The sequence below is a fragment of the Thamnophis elegans genome, chromosome 1 (assembly GCF_009769535.1).
Source record: "Thamnophis elegans isolate rThaEle1 chromosome 1, rThaEle1.pri, whole genome shotgun sequence".
NCBI classification, from domain to species: Eukaryota; Metazoa; Chordata; class Lepidosauria; order Squamata; family Colubridae; genus Thamnophis; species Thamnophis elegans.
The window spans coordinates 68,787,531-68,806,744 of NC_045541.1; the positions used below are offsets into that span (position 1 = coordinate 68,787,531).

Below are 19,214 nucleotides of genomic sequence, written 5' to 3' on the forward strand. Positions count from 1 at the left end.
AATTGGAAGGGCTGGGAAAAGAGGAATCACTTCTTATGCAGTAGAAAATAACCACTTGCCACTAAATCATCATCACTGCTGAAAAGATGGCATCTTGCACTGTAAAGGGATTCTTTACAGCAGGCCATTTGGCATATATATTGCTGTGCCGTCCAACAATGTAATGCTGGCATCAACTTTACCACTGGCATCCTTGGGTTTTAATCTTCTATCTAGTGTAAAGTGGTTTCTGGCACAAGATAACAGTTTCTGTGTAAAAGGTAAGCTTGGTGCCATTTAAAAGTTGCTATGATCTCTCTTCAATAAGCCCAATAAGAATAGTTGAGTTATAAGTTCTCTGTGTAGTAATATGTTTTTTTTCTCTCCTTAGGGCCATAAAATGTCAGATATATTTATGTTTATATCAGAGGTGGATTGATCCCAGTTCGGCCCAGATTGGGCAAACTGGTAGTAGCGACAGCAGGAGGCTCTGCCCACCTGCCCGGATGCTTCTGTGCATGTGCAGAAGCATTGCGCACGTGTGCAAGCATTGCATGTATGAGTAAACTGGTAGTAAAAAAAAATTGGAAACCCACAGCTGGTTTATATTGAATAGGCACAGACATTCATGGGTGTAGGCTGAAGCCAATAGTAAACAGCCCAACCAAAGAATGTCTAAGACCATCCCCACCAAAACTGACAGAGCAAGAATATAAACTGACAGCAAACTGCACTCCTTACTAGCACTGATAATGTTACCTAGTTTGGGTAATGAAACGTCTGCAAGAAAAGAAGCAAACTCAGAGAGCACCAAGGATCCCAGATAAGTTGAAGTGTGTAATTGAATCTCTGTAAACGGGATGTGTCAGTTTCCCCATGTATGGTTGGCACAGAATGTATGTTGCAGATAAAAATGAAGACTCAAATATAGTGTTTCCCCACATCAGTCCAAAGAAATTGGAGTCTTCTGCTTGAGGTGTTGAACACCTAACTTCTTTTCCTCCTGCCGCTTTGAATTAATAGACATTTGTTGGGTCACTTGATGGTCATGGTTGAGCTGTGGTTATATAATGACCATCGCTGGACCAGAAATTGCTGGTTGCCACCTCACCAGTTTCTGTCCATCTTAGGTACTTGCATTTCTAAATACATGATGAAAAACTACACATGTCAAGGGATTTAAAGCTTTGAATCTGGGATTATGTAATATTCTCAGCATAACTGAGGTTCATTTCAAACAATACTTTAAAAGAAAGCTCTATGCTTCGGAAGCTATGTTGTTGTTAGTTGCAAAGTCGTGTCTGACCCATCGCGACACCATGGACAACATTCCTACAGGCCTTCCTGTCCTCTCCCATCCTCTAGAGTCCATTTAAGCTCACTCCTATTGCTTCAGTGACTCCATCCAGCCACCACATTCTCTGTCATCCCCTTCTTCTTTTGCCCTCAATCTTTCACAACATTAGGCTCTTCTCATTAGATGGCCAAAATATTTGAGTTTTATCTTCTTTAGAAGGCCAGATCAGAAGCTATACAAGTATCATTTTACCACTTTATACTCTGGACAAGTTGAGGAAAACCAAGGACCTTCCAATAAAACAGAGATACCTACTATCTACTTATACTACTTTTGTAAGGATTGCTCAAAGAGTGTAAATGAAGTGTTGAATTTACTGACAGAAGATAATATTTGTAACTCAGGGCTGAACTGTGTAATCTTTGGTGTTCTTCAGACAAGTGTGATTGTTTGCTTGCACATGTTTCATTACCAAACTAGATAATAGGCCAATGATTGGACAGATGTTTTTCCTCTGTCTACTGATCCTAAAGACCCTACTGATTTGTGTTCAACCATTCTATTATTGGAATACCAATGGCAAAGAAATAGAGTGGCAGATCATTCAGCCACTGCTATGGGGAGGTTACCTTTCTAACCAGCAATTGAGAGATCAGTTATATCTCTATGGAGCCTGGAATACTACCCCTACAGGAGTGGTGCCTAGGACCATCAGTCGTCTAGAATTGTTGTTATTGTCTCTGGATAATCCTTCAAATAGATGTTTGCCAATCACCTCTTTTAGCTAAAAGCTATTTGAGCGTACAACAATTTTTACAAGTCTCATAAAAATCAAATCGGGATCTTTTTTAAATTTCAAAATAATAATATAAAGTATTTTTTAAACAATACTGGGGGTCTTTTAGGCTAAAGCTAAAGATGGATTTCAATCTCAAAAAACATATAAATGAAATTATATTTGCGGACGCTGGAAAGAGAGAATGCTATCTTATTTCTGACCCAGTTCTTGCCAGGACTCAAGTTGCAAATAAATGAGGTATGAATACAATTCTGGATGGTTCCAATATCAAGACAAGCTCATTTGTGATTTTGGCTTTAAGTGAGGTATGTGTGTATTTGTTTTGCCTTGAGCAAGTACAGCTGAATCAAACAACAAGTTAATTACTTCGCTAAAAGTGTCATGAATCTAGAAACACTCTGCTTTCATAGTTGGATAATTCAACCTCCTCCCATTGTCTAGCTGTTAAAATAAAGGAACAACTCCATTATTTTCTGATCTGAAGAGGCCAAATAAGTTTTGCGTAAGATGCATGAGATGTGGAAGATGGAGTAGAGCAATGATGGTGAACATTTTGGCACCAAGTGCCAAAATGGGAACATGCAGATGCACGCAGGAGCCTGGAAACCCAAAGACCAGCTGGCTGGTGTGAATGCACATGCTGGCCAGCTGGTCTTCTGGTTTCCAGTGCGCGCATGCACACCGGCTAGCTAGTCTTTGGATTTCTGGCACTCCAGCACGCGCAAAGACCAGCTGGCGTGCTGGAAACTGGAAGAGCAGCTGGCGATGGCCGTGTGCCCACAGAGAGGGCTGTGCGTGCCACCTCTGGCATACGTGCCATAGGTTCGCCATCGTGGGAGTAGAGCAGTGTTTCTCAACCTTGGCAACTTGAAGATGTCCGGACTTCAACTCCCAGAATTCCCCAGCCAGCATTCGCTGGCTGGGGAATTCTGGGAGTTGAAGTCCGGACATCTTCAAGTTGCCAAGATTGAGAAACACTGGAGTAGAGTATGAGAGATTCTGTCAAAGTCAATTTTTGCACAAGAAGAGTGCTTGTAAAGCCTTAAATTCCAACATTACACTGCAGAGCATACCTAATAGGCCCAAAGAGAAGAAATATATGCTAGTTGCGGATGATGGGACTTTTAGTTCAGCACATCCAAGAGGAAAATGGTGGCATAATACAGATAGTCCTGGATTTACAACCACTCATATAGTCACCGTTCAAAGTTACAATGGGCACTGAGAAAAGGAAGTCAAATTCATTTAACGGCCTTGTTACTAATATTAAAACTGCAGCAATTCACTTATCAACTGTGGCAAGAAAGATTGTAGAATGAAGCAAAACTCAGCAATGTAAAATTTGGGCCCAATTGTGGTCATAAATCCAGAATTACCTGTACTAAATTTAATGATCCAGTTATAGGATTTGCTATAAAGAACTTCTTTTATGTCAATTCAGAAACAATGTGTAAGTAAGCCTGCATGAGTCATAGCATTGAATTCTATTCTACTTTGTTAAGAAAAATATCAGAAGAGCTGGAATGAGGAACTTTTACAAAGAAAATACTTGATGGGAGTTTTCTCAATTGTGAAATCTGGTAGGTAGTCCTGAACAATTCATTGTTGCCAGCCCTCTCCTGTTCACTTATTTTACCTGAACTGGGCATATCAATAGGTGCTAAGACTCATATGGTTCTACAGGCACAGCCACCCTAGTGGTGGGTTTCAAATTTTTTAGAACCTCTTCTGTAGGTGTGGCCTGCTTTGTGGGAGTGGCTTGCTGGCCATGTGACTGGGTGGGAGTGGCTTACCAACCATGTGACTGGGTGGGCATGGCCAACTTGTAAAATGTGGTGAAACTCACTTAACAACGTTCTTGCTTAGCAACCAAAATGTTGACTCAGAAATGTTGGCATTTGAAGCACACAAAGTCTTAAAGCTATCAAGTTACAAGACCCTTGCAGCCCTAACCCTTTAGAAAAAAACCCCCAGGGGTGTTCAAACTTGACAGCTTTAAGACTTGTGGACTTCAACTCCCAGAATTCCTCCTCTCGCTCTTCATCTTGATGATGTGCGGATGGGTGGGGGGAGGGAGCTGGAACCGGTTCTAAACAGCACTGTAGATTTGTGGAACCTCTTCTATAGAAGAGGTTAGAACTGGCAGGAACCCACCCCTGAGCCACCCCAACATTTCAATGCACCCAAATTAAGGAGATTATTATTTTTAATGAACCAAATTCCATTCCTGCTCTTCAAGTCTGCCTGCTCAATGGGCAATGTGTGGGGCTTGAGTGGGGGCCAGTGTGTAGCGTCCCATCCCTCTGTATGTACATTGAAATACTTCCTTCAGTCCAAATAGCAGAACATGATAATTCTTAGCATAATATAATGTCTGAGCTGTTCATCTAAGAGTCTTTTTACAGCAGAGACCCAGAACGGAACTAGAGAAGAAATGCTGCCATCCTGATGAATTGCCATGACTCTGGTTGGTGTTTTGGAACTGTTGTCTTTTTGCAAGGTGGAAAATGGAAGATGACAGGACTTTGGCCATGGCCCAAAGAAGAAAAAAGGTTAGTGTCTAGAGGAAGGAAGTTTGAATTCGCTGGCAGAAAAGAGAGAAGCATAACTAACCATTAAAAAACCTCCCTTAACTCAGGCTAGAGTTGAGGTGATGGATGGAGTTGAGCATTTACTGGCCGATGCCCTTCCTGACGCCATGTGAGTTTGCATCAGATTTTTTTCGCAGCATGGAGTTCTCAGCTCGTATTTTTTCTTTGTGCCCTAGGAAACATCTGCCGCTACCTAGGATTGAACTCCTAACCTTCCGGGTGGGAAGCAAGCGTCTTCACCGCTAGGCCACAATGCCACTTATAGAAGAATAATTAACCATAAACATCGAAATATATCAATTTATTGTGATAAACAAAGGGAATAAACCAAAGCATTCAGCAATAAAGCATTTCAAAATATTGTCACATATATTTAAGGCAAAATTGATCTCTATTTCCAATACGTTGAGTTTTGTCATACTTTAATATGTTGACAAACCAATTCGTTTCCAGGAATTAAAGCAGTTATCTTCATCTTACTGATTAGGGCTAATTTCATAAGGCAGTGATGAAAAATCATCACCTAAGTGGTCAAAATCTTTTTTCTAAACAAAAACAACACAGAATTTATTAGACTGACAAAGAATTATTGAGCAACTGCCAAAGGAAGCTTGCTTCTACTTGGTATTGTTGCTCATCTGTTTTTTAAAAATGTATCAAGTGATGGCTGTCAAGGTGCAATAAAAGTAAAATAAATCCCCTTACATATAAATGAATTCTCAGTACACTACAGAAAGAGCTGTTCTTGCTCTAAATCATGTCTCAGTCTGCTAAAATTACTTTTAAGTTCTTTCCTATCTTGTCTTGTAGTGTAATCTATTCTCTTTCAGCTACAGAACTACAGTCGCTCAAACAAAAAGCTATAATGTTACATCTGAATTAATTTCCTTTCATTGCGGTAATTTGACATTCCGGATAAAGTCTAGATCTTTCAACTCATTTCTCTCAGATTGCTTATTTTACCTGTATTCAGGTAAGTGAATTATTAATTACCGGTATTCACTCAATTCAAAGCGAATTATTTTTGCTTTGGAAGAGGGTTATCATCAATTGGTCCAACATTTTTATGTACACCCATAGTTAATGCTTACTTCCCCTACCCCTGCGCAGCTTTCCATTATTATTCTGCCTCTCCGGCTTTCCAGATTCAGCTCCCCACAACTGGAATTAGACTTTAAAGAATAGATGAAAAGATGTTTTTAGGCAGCATTAAGTTCTGGAGGTATTTCTGTGGTTCTATAGTTTCTGTCATCATTGATTAGGCATTCATTTGTCACCTCTTGGTAGCCTCTCATCTTGTAGCGCCGAATTCTGAACACAATAAAAACACAGATAACCAAGACTACCATCACTGCGATGCAAATCCCCGCAATGGCCCCACTTGATAGTGCCAAACTGTCGTTTCCCTGGAAAAGAAGAGCTATTTCCTTCCCATCTGTGCCATTGGCCAACCTCCAGCTCCCACTCTGCCGTATTTTGACCCAGGCTTGGCTACCTTCGGTGCTCACCAGGATCGTTTCAGAAAAGCTGCCATTGGGGGACGGTGTGCGCAGAAAAGGGGGGAGCTTGATGGGAGCCAATTGCTGAGCAAAAAGTGTCCCCGCTTGCAAGCAATAGAGAATTTCACAGCCGTCACTCAGATACGCCTTATGTTGACTATGTCCAGGGGGACATTTCATGGGGTATTTAGTAGGAGAATCTTGGTAGAAAAAATCCTGGAGGATACCAGGGCTTTGCCCCTTCCGTAAGCCTGCCAGAGGATTGCCAGACTGACAGCTGAAGAAGCCACCAAAGGGCACCGCATAGCGGGAGCCCATCTCATAGTCATTGCTGATGCACACCTTCAGATTATCAAACAGGACCAAGGGGAAGAAGTAGGCCGGACAGGTATATGTCCTAGTCACTGGGTTCTCATTCCCAGGACTGTAAAGTCCTCCAAAGAGAAATCCTGAGCTCTGAGCTATTGGACCTGTGGCAGCACACCAATAAGTAAAGAACTTCACTGTGCTGGGGTAGTAGCGGATGCCGCACATATTCTTACAGCACTTAAGCACAAGCCAGCACTTATGGCACTGCTCATGACACTCCATCTTGGGCTGGTTGGCTGTACGTTGCTCTTCATGCAGCAGAACAGCAGAATAGTTCTGTGGGCAAGAGTAGCTGCCAGTCAAAGGGTTCTGGACACGGTAAGCCTGGCAAAGCTCTTCTGTGTCCTGGCCCGAAACCCCGTGGCACTCCTGAAAGATTCCGCCAAAGGTATAATTAGTGCTGGGATTTTGGCACGAGCCATCATCAACATTGGCCTGGAAGTTGAAATTCTTTGAGCTGGGCTCAACGCAGCCCGGGTGGGTGTTGATTGCATAGTAGAGGCGGATAGCGTTTTCCACTGTAGTGGCCACTCGATGAACGGTAGGCTCTGGCAATTCAGGTAAGGCATCAGGGGTGATGAAAAATGGCAGAGGAAGCCCTGACTTGCCTATTGCCACTAAACCATTGGGGATGCTCTCCTGCCATTTCTGGAGGGTGATGCCAGGATAGAAGGGCTCACTGCCCCGACTCTCCAATTTGGAATTTATTGTATTCAGCAGATAGGCCTTAGTCATATTACTCAAAGCTTCCATGGAGGCCCCAATTCCCACATTGACTTTGTGGAAAAAAGTAGCGGAGGCGGATGCAGTGATGCTTGCTTTCTGAGCATCGTTGTCCAGCAAAAACTTCTTTTTCACCTGATCTTCTTGTATGAGGGATGCTCCAGCCTCCACACCTGTGAGGACATGCGTGCCATAGCTTAATACCAGCATTTCTGCCATATACTCAGCAATCCGACTCTGGTTATTCTCTAGCTGGTTGCCTATGCTCACAAGCTGATGACGGAAATCCTGGTGGAAAGTGAAGGACGGTTGAGCTTTCACAGAGTAAACGTGATGCCGTACTTGCACTCTTGTGGTGACTGTGTCATCATAGACATTGTGGGTCTTTGTTTCTTGGGAACCAGTGGAGAACCTGCCATTGAGCACGGTGAGGTAGGAAGCCTCAGCATTGATGGATTCGGAAAATGCGTCAGTGTAGGACAGCCAGTCTTTAATAATTTCAGAGTGGATCTCCACTGTGCTCTTCTTGAGGGGCACCACAAAGACATCATTGGGAATGAGGTACTCGCCATCTTCAGTGGTCTGGCACTGGGAGTAGTTGAGGGTCATGACCTTGCCCATCTCCACATTGCGCAAGTTGTCCCAGCCACCTCCAGGTAGGACTTCTAATACCTTTTCACTGAGACCTTGAAGTCTACAAGCTTTGAATCCTGGATCTTCAGCTCTTGCCCTTTCTGTACTCAGCAACACCAAGAGAGGCCAAAGCCAAAACGCCATGGTCAGGGAAGGGAAAAGGCCACTTTACTTGCACAGTCCTGAAAAAAGAGAAAAGTTTCATTATTTAAGAGACTATTTATTATCACTTAAACCAACCTTTTTTAAGCTGATGTCTCCAAATATCAGAACTCATAACCAGCATCATCAAAGCCAAAGCTGCTAGAGGGGGAGAAAACAAGATAAGATAGCAATCAAATGTTACAAGTACAATTCCTGGCAATTCAGTGAAAAGAGAAATGTGTTTAAATGGGTCTACCCATGGTAGACATAACCGAATGATTTTAAAAACTGGTTTAGTATTGCTGTAAAAGTTAATATATAATCCAATCCTTTCAAATAACATTTTGCTACACATACAATTCACACACAAAATGACTGCAATGCACATAGACCACCACTTGTGCTTTTACAATATATAATCAGCCAGGTTGCTTCTTTGAGTTGAAAAACTCCGATGAACCCAAGTTACAACCTCATTCTGCCTTTCTGCTGAGAATTAGCCCCCTTCTTTACATGGCATAGGCAGAGTGGGGATGGAATAGCAGCAAAGAGGAAGCAGCTGTAACCACAACAGCTCTCTTCCAGTACTTGAGGGGCAGAATGAAATCATAACATACAGAGATAATATGAAACAGTTGCAGAAAGTCACTAAGATAAGGGGAGGGGGGTTATTCTCCAAAGCTCCTGAGGGTAAGAGAAAAAGCAATGGGTGGAAGCTCATTAAAAAGCGATCCAACCTAGAACAAAGGAGAAACTTCCTGACAACGAGAACAATTAATCAGTGGAACAGCTTTGCCTTCTCAAATGCTGGAGCATTTGAGAAGGCAAAAGACAGACTGGACAACCATTTGATCTGGATAGTGAAAGCTCCTCCTCTGCCTTGACCAGGTAGTTGGACTCGATAAACTCCAGCCCTGGTTCTATATTTTTTGATTAGTAGAATATCTTTAGCTACTTGACCTCCAAGGGCCATGCATAAGCGCACCAATGTGCCTGCCATCCCTGCCCTAACAACCCCATTTATTCGTATCCATTTTCATGTATTCATAATCTTGTATAAACCTATATCTATTATCCTATACATGCTTGAATTCTTACATCTATTATCCTATACACGCTTGAATTATTCGCCAAGTGTGATTGGACACCCAAGGAATTTGTCTTTGGTGAATATGCTCTCAGTGTACATAAAAAGAAATGATACATTCATCAAGAATCAGAAGGTACAACACTTAATCGTAGTCAAAGGATATAAATAAGCAACCAAAATGACAAAACAAACAAACTAACAAACAAAGGTTGGACACATTTAAAACTCTGCAAACCTTCTGAATTCTTTGGCCCAAGTAGGGCTGCCTCTGAACTTTGGAAAAGTCATCTGAATGCATTGCTTACCTTGCTTGATTCTCCAGGATACCACGGCTTCTTTCTGTCCACCAAAGGGACTCTCAGCTATTTTGCTCAGTTTATCACTGATTTTAAAAAAAACAGAAAAGAGTCGATGAAAAAAGACTAAAGATGAACTTTGATTTTCCCAAGCAATAGGATTGGACAATTGAAACATGAGGGGAGTGTCCCTGCTGAGGAAGAGTCATGCATCATATGATTTTTCAGGCAGCAGTTTTCAAGCAAAATCAAAACAGAAACTTTCTTGGGAAAGTCCCTTCTCTCCCTTCACCTCCTTACCCCCCCTTCTTTTGGGTACTTTCCTTTTAATTATTGCTTTCAGTGTAAATATTTTCTGCCTTGGGGACAAAATTCATCCATCTGTGATAAGAAGGAATTATTAACCAAAAGAATCTCTTGCTCTACAGAAATGTTATATGTTGCAAAGTATACATTTTCTCTTTTTCTCCCTTTTTCTTCCCCCAGAGTTTATGAACCATATTTATGTATAGGTAGTCCTTGACTTACAATGGTTCATTTAGTGACCATTCAAAGTTACAACAGCACTGAAAAAAGGAACTTAGGACTGTTTTTCACAGTTACAATATTTGCAGCATCCCCATGAACATGTGATCAAAATGCAAATGCTTGACACTCATACTTAAGACTGTTGCAGTGTCCCAGGGACACGTGCTCCTCTTTCTGCAACCTTCTGTCAATGGGGAGGCCACATTCACTTAACAACCAGGTTACTAACTTATTGATCACAGTGATTCACTTAACAACTGTAGCAAGAAACGTTGTAAAATGGGACAAAACTCACTTAACAAATGCTCACTCGACAACATACCGTAAATTTTTGGGCTCAGTCGTGGTCATAAGTCAAGGACTACCTGTACTTAATAAGACATCCAAGAAAGGGCTAGAATTGGAGATGAACAAAAGCATGAGCAGAGATAAGCTCTGTTTAAGATATTGGAAAAATGACCGAGTTCCCAGCAGTAATTAAATAGATGTTTGGATTTATTTTTACATTAATGGGATCCAAACCATCCTGAAGAGACTAGAAGAATAAAAACCTAGAGAGTAAAAGCTACCCAGGACAAGTATAGATGCCCAAAAGAACTTGGCAAGTAGGGTCCCTTTTCTGGAAAGCTGGCATGTGATACCTCCTTGTGCTTATCTGAAAAAAAATCTGCCAAGTTGCCCCTGGAAATCAGTCAGTTCAGCTTCAGAGGTTTGTTTAGTAAATATTTGCTCCTTTGTTTTATCTGCCCTTTGATACCTTCCCAGGTCATACTGTGGTAGTCAGCATTAAGTAAGCCAATGACTCACCTACTTTTTAGGCTGCTCTTCAGTTGTTCTTCCTTTGCTCCCCGCCTCTATCTACAGCTCTGCAAACTTTGGAGATCAGGCTGACACAGTTGACTTGTGGGTATGAAGGGCCACTTCAGCTACTTATGGAAATAATGAGATTCCCATCTATATTGTTCTCATTCAGAACTGTTGCCCACTAAGAACTGATGTCGGAAGGGTTTGAACTTCAAAACTGTTGCCCACTCAGATTTAGATACAGGTACAGCTAGTCCTCGACTTACAACAGTTCGCTTAGTGACTATTACAACGTCACTGAAAAATGTGACATGACCTTTTTTCACAGTTACAACCTTTGCAGCATGCCTATGATCATGTGATCAAATTTCAATGCTTGGCAGCTGATTCATATTTATGACCATTGCTGTGTCCCAAGGTCACGTGATCACCTTTTCCAACCATTTGACAAGCAAACTCAATGTGGAAACCACATTCTCTTAACAACAAGGTTCATGGATTTCCAACTGCAGTGATTCACTTAACAACTGTGGCAAGAAAAGTTGTAAAATGGGGCAAAAGTCACTTAACATAAATGTTGGGCTTCATTGTGGTTGTAAATTGAGGACTACCTGTGGTGAATTCATTTGGGAAGCCTTTGTTTATTTCAGAGAATTGGGGCCATCCCACTGCATGATCTATCTGTAGATTTTGGAATATGGAGTCCTTTACCATGCACTGAGAGGTTCAGAAGCAGACACCCACACATTCCTTGGCCAAAAAGTGCTGCTAGAATTGGATTTCTGAAGGAAATCACCATCCTGAGATTTAATGTTCATATAAATCTGTCAAGAGATTTGCTTCAAAACATCACATACATTATTCAATCATTCTCCAATAAAACTGCGCATTTACTTACAAAAAAAAATATCTAAAAAAACATTGTTCTTCAAACTAAGCATAATTAATGTCTTGAATTCACAGCCACAATGTTCAAAGACGTTAGCTGACCAAACAGCTTTATACAAAACCTGCGAGAATGAAGTTAGGGGATTTTACACAAAAGTCAGAGCTAACATTAATGGTATCCAATATGCCAGGGCTGTCAAACTCGCCGCCCATGGGCCAGATGCGCCCTGCATTGGCCACGCCCACCCAGTTTAGCAAAGGAGGGGGGAAAGTTGCGATACGTCACGTGACAACACCATGACGATGTGAGTTTGACACCCTTTGAATAACAAATGTTTGGGAAAGACAACAGTGGGACAGAGATGAGGACTTTCTTACCTTTCTTTGGAACTTCCTAGAACTATCTGTTAGGTATAGTAAGAAATGAAAATGATGAATTAAAGGGCATAATCAAGGTTCTTACTATGCTCATAGGCAGATTCTACAAAACTAAATATTTTATTTTAAAATCCAGTTTAATTATCTGCACAAAATTCCTTCCTTAGTACAGAGGGAATATTCCCTGCGATTGAGAATTGTTCTCTATTACAGTTTTCCCTAACCTTTGAATATGTTGGACATCATCATGGGCATTCAAAAAGGTTTTTTTTTTAAAATCCCATCTAACTTTATATATAACTCAAGTGTGAAACATATTAATATGGCTTCCTCCTTCTATTTTTCTGACAACAAAGTTAAGTCCATTAAATGAAAGCTGAAATCCAACATGTCTAGAAAAGAACAGGTAGGGCAGAACAGTTTTATCACATGGTTAGAAGTTCCAACTGAAATTGGGCTAGATTAATTTAAATTGGAATTGCATAATATAATAATTCTTGTATATTTTAATCCCACTTTATTACTTTATAAGAAAAGATGGTACATGTACTTTAATACTCCTCTGTCTTCCAAGTTTTCTCACAACAACTCTGTGAGGTGGGTTGACTGAGAGAGTGTGATTGGCCAATAATCACCCAGCTGGCTTTCATGCCTAAAGTGAGATTAGAACTCAGCATCCTCTGATTTCTAGGCCAGCATCCTAACTACTACACCAAACAGCTTTCTATGTTAACCAGCAGGAATAGGAAATATAACTACTCCTCGACTTATGACCATAATTTAGCCCAAAATTTCTGTTGCTAAATAAGATGTTTGTTAAGTGAGTTTTGTCCCTTTATGAATTTTCTTGCAAAGTTTTTTTGTTAAGTTAGTAACCTGGTTGTTAAGTGAATCTGGCTTCCCCATTGACTTTGCTTGTCAGAAGGTTGTAAAAGGGGATCACATGACCACGGGACACTGCAACCGTCATAAATATGAGCCAGTTGCTATGCATCCATATTTTGATCATATGACCATGGGGATATTGCAAGGGTCGTAAGTGTAAAAAACAGTAATATGTCACTTTTATCAATGTCATTGTAATTTCAAATGGTCACTAAATGAACAGTTGTAAGTCGAGGACTACCTGTAAATGCATTGGATTGGTTTATTAGCATTGAAATGGAAATCCCAAGCAGTTATTGTCACATACGCTTATATTAGAAAAGTCAATTGAAAAATAAGGAATGGTTCTCGAGTCATAACAGTGAAGATGTGATTTATGCTTGAACAGTCTGACATTTTGGTTCCTGATTCTGCATTGGCTGTGGATACCTGCATTGTAATAATAGGTAAGTCTGCTTTTCAGTATCATTTTATTCTTGGCCCTTTCCCCCCATAGATTCTTGGCTTGGCCTTTTGACTTCTGGATCAGAAACCACTCACTATGCCCCCTATGAGAGGAGGTTATTATTTCCAAAAGACCTGACATCATGGGACAGTAACATTTTTGTTTGAAAGTGTAAGACCCGATTATGTAACTCTTCTGCTTGTATATGTACTGGATTTTCCATTGTAGCCGATTTCTCCTGGAAAAATAAAAAAGTAGGTGTTGACATGCACCATTCAAAGAAATACTTTACTGAAGCTCTCTATTGCACTTTCAGATCCAGAGCTACCAAGTCATGCTGCTGGACTTCCCAAAAGTGGTTAATTTGCCCACACAAAAGGCAGAATGTTAAGTTGGAATCTGTGGATGAAGGCAACCTCTGTGTCTCAAGTTGACCTTCTCAAGAGCTGCATCCTTGGTACCCATCCGATGTTCTTGCAGATTGTTACCAGATACGAAGACAGGCTGTTCTGCTGCCCACAAGCTCATGGAACAATCAGAGTGTTGTCTAATGTCTAGCTTGCAATTTGAAATGGATGGGTTGTTTTGATGAAAGTATGTTGCCACGGCCATAAAAGCATCTCTTAATACAGCAAAGCATAAATGTTGTGTAAAGAGTGAAATTGAAAATAAATACCTAATAACACAAACAATGAATGTATATTGTTTTAAATTGATAATGCTATAGACTAGACCCGTGATGGCGAACCTATGGCATGTGTCCCACAAGTGGCATGCGGAGCCATATCTGTTCGCACGCAAACTGTCAGCACCAGCGCACATGCACATACTGGCCAGCTGATTTTTGGCCTTCCAGAGGGCCGGGGAAGGCCATTTTCACCCTCCCCAAGCTTCAGGAAAGCTTCTGGAGGTTGGAGAGGGCAGAAAACGGGCCCACTGGAGGTTTGGGAACAATCTATTTCCGGCTTCCGGAGGGTCTCCGGAAGGCCCGGGGAGGCCATTTTTGCCCTCCCCGAGCTTCAGGAAAGCCTCAGGAGCCTGGGGAGGGTGAAAAATGGACCAACCAGAAGTTCAGAAACAAACTTCTAGTTGGCCCATTAGGACTGTTTTTCACAAACCTCCCCAGGCTCCGGAGGTTTTTCTGAAGCCTGGGGAGGGCGAAAATGGCCTCCCCCAGTTCCCCAGAAGCTGGAAACGGATTGTTTTCTAACTTCCAGTTGGCCTGATGGGCCTATTTTTTGCCCTCCCCACGCTCTGGAGGCTTTCTTGAAGCCTGGGGATGGCAAAAACTCCCCCCACTATACTGGGGTGGGTGGGGCGCATTGCATTGTGGGGTGCATGAATGATTTTGGCATGTCTTTACAAAAATGTTCGCCATTACTGGACTAGACCAAGGTCTCCAACCTTGGGAACTTTAAGCCTGATGGACTTCAATTGAAGTCCCCAGGCTTAAAGTTTCCAAGGTTGGAGACCCCTGGACTAGACTATTAGTATGGAAGTAGCCTTAGGCAAACCAGTCTAACTTCCCACTGCAAGCATTGACATCTCATTGAACATCTAATGGGCAATGTAATCAAGAATAGACATCCAAACCAGAAATTCCTTGTGATTTTTATTAATCCCACATAAATTCTATCTACAACAACAGAGCCAACAGTAATGGCTCACCATGCATAATTATCCACCTTTAGTAAATAGGAATAGGGTTCCTCTAATCTTTGGAAATGAGACCTGGATTTTTTTTCTGATTGATTCAGTGGAAAGCTTTGTTGATCGGATGGACAGATTATCTTGGAAATGTTACTAAAATCATGTTCATAGTTTAACCTTTTTTCCAGCAACACTATTACACAATCACACTATCTACACTGCAGTTTTACCATTTTTCAACATTTCTCAGAGCACTTGTTGCTTACTTTTCAGCAACTTTTCTCATACAGTAACATTTCTATCCTTGGTTTCAATTCCAGCCTTTAATTTATCACTATCATTCCATGCCAATATACCAGTTCAAGCATTTCTTTTTTTCAGTTTTTAACTCCTTTCATGCTGCGGGAGACTTCTCATTTAGCCCTTTTCATCCACATCCAGAACAATTTTTCTTTTCATCAGAATCATTATGTCTTTTTCTTGACTCCTTTAATATTTTTAACAAAATATTTATTAGTTGTATACTGACGGAGTGACTCCAGGTACCTAGCAAAAGAGGATTAAAAGAAGTTAAAAAATAGTAAAATGCTTTTTTAAATCTCAAACAACAGTTAAATGCAAGGTGTATATTATGGAACGATAACTAAACAAACAGTTTAATTGTAGTTTTTTCAATCAAGCAGCATCTGATTTTAAAAAGGAGATAATAATCCTAATTATTACAGGTCCAATACATATGCCTAGGGTACTTAATATACATTATAGCACTTTACTCCAGGCTGATATGATTTTGTGATTTTATGATATATTTGCAAGTTGAGTTTCAAAGGTTGTTTAAAAGACCTGGCTTCTACTTCATGATAATTCTTTAATTCTTTAAAAGTTAAAGTCAAAGGCACCAGATGGCTATTAGAAGGTACATTAATACAGCAAATTAACACCTTCCCTTATTTAGAGGTAGCCTTCTCTAACCTGGATCTTAGTTTCATCTGCATTGTAAGACCTCATTTACTTCACACACATATGAATTTGCTATTAAAATTAGTGCACTACTAAATTACTGTTCTTTGGCCCTAATTATTGAGATGTATACAAGTAGTGCTCGATTTACAACTTTCATTTAGTGACTGTTCCAACTTACAACAGCACTGAAAAAAGACAATTATGACCATTTTTCAACTTAACAACTGTTGCAGCATCCCCATGGTCATATGATCAACATTCAGATGCTTGGCAACTAGCATGTATTTATGATAGTTACAGTGTCTCGTGATCATGTGATTACCTTTTGGAAAATTCGGCTAAGCAAAGTCAACGAGGAAGCCAAAATTGGGTGCGATTCAAGGTACTAATTATGACCTTTAAAGCGCTCCATGGCTTAGGCCCAGGGTACCTGCGAGACCACCTACTGCCACCAGTAGCCCCCCACCGTCCAGTGCGATCCTACAGAGTCGGCTTCCTCAGGGTGCCGTCAGCCAGACAGTGTTGGCTAGTGATCCCCAGAGAGAGAGCCTTCTCTGTGGGAGTGCCTTCCCTCTGGAATGAGCTGACCCCAGAGCTTTGCATAATCTCCGATCTCCAGGCCTTCCGACGCGCCCTAAAAAGTTGGCTTTTCCAGCAAACCAGCCTGGCCTCAACAGAATAAAATAAATGATTAATTTGGGTGTTAATTTTAATTTAATTTTAAAAATTTTATTGTAAATATCAACTGGGCTTTTTTGGATACTTTATTTAATGTCCCTTTTAATTTTTGTAATATGTGTTTTCTTTTATGTTGTACGCCGCCCTGAGTCCTTGGGAGAAGGGCGGCTTATAAATCCAAACCTCAAAACTATTGTGTTATACTAACTTAACAACTGCGGTGATTCATGTAACCACTGTGGCAAGAAAGGTTGTAAAATGGGCAAAACTCACTTAAAAACCACCTTGCTTAGCAACAAAAATGTTGGGCTGAGTTGTGGTCATAAGTCAAGGACTACATATATGACATGGCTAATTTTTTCATGATTCAATGAAAAAACTTGCGACTTTTTTACTTAATTTTTTAAAATTAGATTATTGGATTTTGTATTGGGACTAATTCTACAGGTGTTATTTGTCATGGTAAAAGCAAATACAAACAGATTTAATTTTTATTTTGTTCCATTCCACTATAGAATCAGAAATAGATAATCCAATACTCAATGTTGGGTATAGATATACAGTTGTCATTAGAAATTGTGATATATGTATTTGAGTCATTAGAAATTGTCTAATATATGTGCTATGTCGCCTACAAATAAATCGTATTTAAATGCAAGGACTTCTGAGAAAAATTGAATGAGATTTTATTGTGCATTTGCTTTTTAGACCTCCCTCGGTGAAATATTTGTGCTGATAGATAGGTATTATTGAGGTCAAGTTTTAGCTGAGCAATTATTTGGTTCAGGTTTTACACTTGTCTAAAAAAATACTCTGAACTATCTTTACGTTGGCACTTGTGTTAATGCTTCCAGTGCTCTTTCAAAGCTCACCAGCTGTCTCTGATGGTGAGAAATAAACAGAAAACATTGTTAAGTAAACTTCTTATGTGATACTGTTGTCACAACGGCACTGTTTCCTCTCAGCTACCATATATAAAGCCACCTTGAGACCACAGACACATTTTCATTTCTTTCCTTCTGCTTTTTTCTTCTTCTGACCATTAAATGACTTGCGTTGCTTAGTGGAAAAATTAGGAGCAGAACAGGGAAGGAATAAAAGTCAATTTTTTACCCTACAGTAATAAGATCCACTGAGCCATGAATTTCCATTGCATCTATTTTTCAAACTGTCTTCTGGGGAAAAAAAGTAAAAAATAGAAAACTACCCTCTTCCAAAGATACTGCAAAGTCCTTGATGAGGTGGTGTTTCCAGCAAGTATTTTTTAATTGATCAGTCCTCGTACCATTCCAGAATAACAGTTGGAAGGGATCTTGGAGGTCTTCTAGTCCAACCCCCTGCTCAGGAAGAACCCCTATAACATTTCAGACAAAGAGTTGTCCAATCTCTTCTTAAAAACTTCCAGTCTTGGAGCACCCACAACTTCTGGAGGCAAATTGTTCCACTGATTGTTATACTGTAACTGTCAGGAAATGTCTTAATTCCAGGTTGATTCTCTCCTTGATTAGTTTCCATCCATTGCTTAAATGATATTCCAGTGGGGGAAAAATAAAGTAACTTTCCCATCAAAGAAAGAATATACTATTCCCCACAATCCAATCCATTGAAAGGGATTGAAGGGAATTATCTTCTTTCTTGGAAAAGTCTTTTAAGGTGACCTTTTTAGTGTGCCATTGCTATGCCTCTTTCAGAAACTTTTATGAAGCTCTTCAGATGACGCTACTACATAACAACTACCTGTATTTCTACTTTTTTTTGCCCTTCATTTCCTTACTTCAGTAAATTTATATAAGACAAGAATAGTGGAACAATTAGGAGGAGGCAAAAAAGAAAACACAGTGTAGAGACACCATAGATCTTCTAGATGTTCTGTTGGATTAGAAGATCTCCGATGTCTTTCCAATTGTTATTCTCTACAGTATTCCATATTCTTGGAAAATGTGAATGTCTTATGGTTGCCTTTCTTATCTCACTGCTTTCCCTTTTCAAAAACACATATTATGCTTATCTTATGCTTCTGGGAAAGAGTGCTGAGGCAAAAAGAGAAAATTGAATTCCTCATTCTGGAGTTAAAGGGGGGGGGGGAACATTGAAAGTTCCTGCCTTTTATTTTGACAATGCGAAATTATTACAGCAATGAGTAGGTGAGGAGGAAATATTTAACTTTCCTTGTTCTATGCAGAATAATTCTCATTGGAACATTTTGCACTTTCTTGGAAATTGAAATTGTCACCATCATCCTGGCTGGTTCGATCTGGCAGGGTTGGCACCAGGGGTGAAATTCCATTTTTTTTACTACCAGTTCTGTGGGTGCGACTTGGTGGGCGTGGCAGGGGAAGGATACTGCAAAACCTCCATTCCCACCCCACTCCAGAGGAAGGATACTGCAAAATCTCCATTCCCACCCTATTCCAAGGGAAAGACATTGCAAAATCTCAATTCCCACCCCACTCCAGGGGAAGGATACTGCAAAATCTCCATTCCCCCTTCTCTGGGGTCAACCAGAGGTGGCATTTGCTGGTTTTCCAGACTACTCGAAATTTCTGCTACCGGATTCCCCAGAACCTGAAGAATT

The 19,214-nt window shown here is 40.5% G+C and overlaps 1 protein-coding gene across 1 annotated transcript; it reads right to left on the reverse strand.

Annotated features, from left to right (window-relative positions):
- Positions 1 to 5,306: 5,306 nt before the first annotated feature.
- Positions 5,307 to 9,536, reverse strand: LOC116514818 (macrophage-expressed gene 1 protein-like). Its single transcript, XM_032226587.1, has 2 exons — positions 9,430 to 9,536; positions 5,307 to 8,072 (listed from the first exon to the last, which is right to left on the reverse strand). Exon 2 carries the CDS (start codon positions 8,032 to 8,034, stop codon positions 5,866 to 5,868), a length of 2,169 nt encoding a protein of 722 aa, XP_032082478.1. The 5' UTR covers positions 8,035 to 8,072; positions 9,430 to 9,536; the 3' UTR covers positions 5,307 to 5,865.
- Positions 9,537 to 19,214: the final 9,678 nt, after the last annotated feature.